The sequence below is a fragment of the Callospermophilus lateralis genome, chromosome 7 (assembly GCF_048772815.1).
Source record: "Callospermophilus lateralis isolate mCalLat2 chromosome 7, mCalLat2.hap1, whole genome shotgun sequence".
In the NCBI taxonomy this organism is placed as follows: domain Eukaryota; kingdom Metazoa; phylum Chordata; class Mammalia; order Rodentia; family Sciuridae; genus Callospermophilus; species Callospermophilus lateralis.
Window position 1 is genome coordinate 37,906,646 of NC_135311.1, and position 5,020 is coordinate 37,911,665.

The window sequence follows — 5,020 nt, forward strand, 5'->3', positions numbered from 1 at the left end:
CTGGAGATTCTGAGACCACAGAGAATGAAACTGAAGGTGACCTCTAACTCCCAAACACCTCTCACCTGTAGGTGGTGTCCACTTCATCACAACAAATATAGCTTAAACCTGGAACAAAATAATACTTTAAATATATGTACATGATGACTCATTCGGCACCTTAACAAAATATGTTTTGAGGGTGTTCTGGACACTATTCTGATGAATACCTTAGCAATCTAACTTTATCCTAGTGACACTTGTTGCCAAACCATTGGGTGTAACCTTTAAAAAATAGAACTCCACATATTAAAAGAAAATCACTGTTGGCAGAAAACAAATTCAACTCAGCCTTCTGTCACTTTTTTTTTTTTTTTTTTCGGGGAGAGTAGTTTCTATTCTTCTAATCTTAGTTTTTCTTTCTCTTTTCATCTCTTTGTATTCTGTTCTCTTCTTTTAGCCTCTCAGTATTATAATATATTATAACATAAAAATAATATTATCTACAGATCCTCTAGGTTTGAGAAGCCAATCAGGATCTATTTTTAAATTTGTCCAATGCTTATTATGTTTCAAAACAAGGTGCTAGATACTCTTAGGTGTTTTCTCATTTAATCATTAAAACAAACACATTTTAATCACTTCCAATTTATGGTGTTTAAGCTGTTGGTTTATGCTTACACAGTAAGTATGTGAGAAAACTTACTGGTGTTGATATAGGTTATAATTCTCCTGAAGATTAATTGAACTGCCTGTCACTAAAAGTAAAAGACTGAGGAGTAAATACTTATATAAGTGCCATCTAATTCTGATTTATTGAAACAATTTTAACAAAATCCACCATATATTCAGTCAAAAGCATATGATGCACTTGAATAGGTAACTGTCCTGAATTATTTATGAGTCAACTATTATGCAAATTATTAAACTAAGTACAGAGAGTATAGTGAAGAGAGAAGTTCCTTCATGTCTCAGTGTAAAAATATCTTCTAGCAGACAAGCATGATATTGTTGTATATCTATTAATCTACGTAGTTCTTGTAATGACCCATGAGGAGGTGTTAAAAGTCCATGTTCCATAAAACATAACTGAAAATAAGAGTGCTTAAATCTCGCCCAAATCACTTAACTAGGAACTGTTCTGAATCAACAGTCAAACCCAGCTCTCTCTCTCTCTTTTTAAGTTTATACTTTAATTGGACATTATCTTGTGTTATTTGTTGTTCTTTACAAATTTCACCAATTAGTTCAGAAACTTTGACATCAGCCAACATGTTGTCTCTTTGTTTTGAATCTCCCACAGTGCCCAACTGTAGTTCATGTTCAAATAGTATTGACGAAAAGATCATGAGCATGTTACACACTCACCCCTTGCCATTGCAGTAGAGATAAGAAGGAGAGAAATTCAACTGGATGCTCAGTGAGCAGGCTTAAATCATTCAGATACTTTTTATTGATTAACAAGGTAAACAATAAACAAAGCTAGACATAATCTTACTTATGGGATGTCTCTGCCTCAAAATAAAAATATTCAATGGTGATATAAATGTCTCCCTTCACCATTTTAGTTAAAATCACATCTTGCAACTTTGAAGTCTGTTTTTTACTCTACCTTTAACCTCTTAAAATTTTAATCTCCCCATCTCTTTTATTTCCAAAGTGAATTCATGTTCTTTTTTTTTTATTTAGAAATAATTTATGGTAAGTAATCCAGAGACTTAGACAATGTTGTCTATTCTCTATTGTTTCTTTCCATCTCAGCATTGGGAACATTCACAAAGATATAAGGCAGCATTTGCAGTGTTGATCCTAGAAAACTGACATTTCAGTGCTTGGAAACAGCCTGGCTTCACTCTTTGAGAGTTTCCATGTTCACATGACATCTGGAGACTGACTGGTATAACGCCCACACCAGGAACAGTTAACCAGGAAGAAAGAATCTCCAATAAAAAAGAATCAAGATGATCTGAGTCCTTATATTTCCCCTTTTGGGACAAGGAGTCCTAGAACAACAACAACAAAAAAAAAGGACAGGTATCCCCAGGACACTTGGGCCAACACGGTTTCCTGACGCATCGGCCCATTCACACAGCTTTGGGAAATGAGTATCTGCTCAGAACCTTTCTCAGGGCCGTCTTCACTTCCTTATTTCTCAGTGTGTAGACGACAGGGTTGAGCAGTGGGGTGATGACGGTATAAGTTACTGCCACAAGCGAGTCCTGGTCTGAGGAGTACAGGGAGGTGGGCCTCAGGTAGATAAAGGATGCACAGCCATAGTGGATGACCACAACCATGAGGTGAGAGGCACAGGTGGCGAAGGCTTTGCGCTGCCCCTCCACCGAGGAGATCCTGAGGATGGTGGAGACGATGAAGACGTAGGAGACGAAGATCAAGACGAAGGGGACCAGCAGCACCAGGATGCTGAGGAAGAAGATCACCATCTCCTTCAGCTTGGTGTCTGTGCAGCCCAGTTTTAGGACGGGGAAGATGTCACAGAAGAAGTGGTCGATCCGATTGGAGGCACAGAAGGGCACGCTGAACACCAGGAGGTTGACGACCACCGAGATCAGGAAGCCACAAAGGCTGGAGGCCAGCACTAGGTGCACGCAGGTGTCCCGGCTCATGATGAGGGTGTAGTTGAGGGGGTTGCAGATGGCGACATAGCGGTTGTAGCCCATCACGGCAATGAGGAAACAGTTGGTGCAAGCCAAGCCCACAAAGAAATAGAGCTGGGCGGCACAGCCCAAGAAGGAAATACTGGGAATGGTGGCCAGCAGGTTGCTTAGCATTTTAGGTATGATGACCAAGGTATAGCAGGTTTCAGAGCAAGAAAGGACAAAGAGAAAGAAATACATGGCGGTGTGCAAAGTCCTGTCCAGGCGAATGACGGTCATGATGGTGGCATTGGCCATCAGAGTGCTCAGGTAGACTATTAAGAAGATAAAGAAAAGCAGGATCTGCAGGTCCCCCAGGTTGGAGAAGCCTATCAGGATGAACTCGGTGATCATGCTGTGGTTCTGTCTCTTCATCAGTCAATGGAGATCAGATTCAGACCCCTGAAATTAAGGCCAGAGAGAATTTGCAAAAGTGAAATGCCCTCAAAGAAACCAGGTCTGCATGTCTGTATAAGGCTGATAATACCGATTTGAAATAATGAGTAATCACTTTAAAAACACGAAGGGGGGATCAGGAGATGTGGGTAGCAATCATATAACACCCCAATATTTGAACGCCGGAAGAGATCTTTTTTAAAAAAAATTTGTATATTGCTTCTGTTACTTATGTTCATAGGTCCAAGGAAGTTTCATACCATTAAAATTGTCCACATTGTTAAACCAAGAAATGGTTTAGAGCTCATCTTATTAAATTCTAACATTTTATAGAACAATAAATTGAGGCTCAAAGAGATTAAAGACTTGCTTAACCCACTTTAATGTAGCAGTGGTTAGACATCGGTTCTCTCCAAAGTCTTCTTATTAAAATTTGATTCAGAAAACTAAAGCAAAAACAAGTGAAAACTGACATAAACTCTACCTCATATGCTTGACTGAAACTTATTATTTAGGTGGAGTTAATTACTTTCATTTATTCAAAAGTGTTCAGTTCTTTTTACACCTGGTCAATTGTGAAGTCTCTGAAATGGCTCAGGCATTAATTAGGGTTTCTCTCGTCATGAGTGCATGGGGACCTGGCACTAAGAACCAACTTAAAAAACAATATTGATTAAATTACAGTGTTGGATTTTGAGCACATACAAGTATGTATCAATGAATCCCACTATTATGTATAACTATAATGTATCAATAAAAATATGGAAAAGAGCATTAACTATAAAATATATCTGCTTAAATCTCAATTTACCTTCAGAATGTATTGAGGATTGGGCTGAGACCTCTACTTTGCTGGCCTCTATCTCAACTTCCATTACTCTCATAATATTCTCAGAATGATCCTTACCATTTTATCTGGGGAGATCTATAGTTTGGTCTGAAGATCACATAATGCTAAAATTACCAGGGTTAAGCCAGACATGATGGGGCTAGGTGGTAAGGTGCCCCTTGGTTCAATCCCCAATACAAATATAAAAATAAATAAGTAAATAAAATTACTAGGGTTAGGTAATCAGACAATATTTTACATGGAAAAAAAGAAAAAGATCAGGAATCTCCAACCTAAACTTTCATCCTATTCTGGGAACCTTTTTTACAGCAATCTAGAAAGGATTGTTGAGTCTCCATAGTCATATTCAATATTCACGTAATAAGAAACTCATTACTTTACCAAATAGGATGCTCTCTTGTTAGTACCTCACTTGGCTAGAACCTCCCTACTCTGAGATTCATTCTGAAACCTCCTTACCCTTCCTTGGAATCTCCACCTGTTGTTCTTGATTTGTCCTCTGCACATGCTCAAAAGAAGTAACTCCTTTCTATAAATGACAGCCCTTTAGTTGTTGAATGAATCATCATATCCCTGAATTGGTCATATTTTCCTCCTAATGTTCTTAGTGATTTCAAATATTAGCCAAGGCATCATTTCTGGAAACTTCTCTATCTTGGACACCACCTTAGGTGTTGTAGTCCTGAGTGTGGGTCATGCGACTGCCCCTCAGGTGTAGACAAGCCAAACAGTAACTTCTATTGCTCTCCTTCTATACATAGCATTAGAATTACCTTCCCACTCTTCTTTATCTCTCACAATTAATGGTCATCTCTCCTACAAAATCCCAGCTTGCTTTCTTCGCTCTTGGCTTCTTGAGTAGCCCCTAAATTACTTTTATTCCTGTTTTTGACTTGGCTATCAGTTGGTTCTGGAACTTTTTGTTTGATTGGCAGCATTGGGAGGTTAGGGAGGATGCAGACCCTGGAGTCAGGCTGCCTTGGTTGTGACTATGGCTTTGCTTCTTTATGATGTTAGGGAAATCAAGTCCGGAATCTGTGCCTCATTTTCATCTCTGAAAGGGCAGTAAATAATAACATAAACTGAAAAGCGTTTTGAGTTCCAAACACGCATACCCACCATGAAGTTCCTGAATGGTAGT

The 5,020-nt window shown here is 38.8% G+C and overlaps 1 protein-coding gene across 1 annotated transcript; it reads right to left on the reverse strand.

Moving 5' to 3' along the window:
* Nucleotides 1-2,063: 2,063 nt before the first annotated feature.
* Nucleotides 2,064-2,987, reverse strand: LOC143404191 (olfactory receptor 10T2-like). Its single transcript, XM_076862477.1, has one exon. It carries the CDS (start codon nucleotides 2,985-2,987, stop codon nucleotides 2,064-2,066), a length of 924 nt encoding a protein of 307 aa, XP_076718592.1.
* Between the last annotated feature and the right edge of the window lie 2,033 nt (nucleotides 2,988-5,020).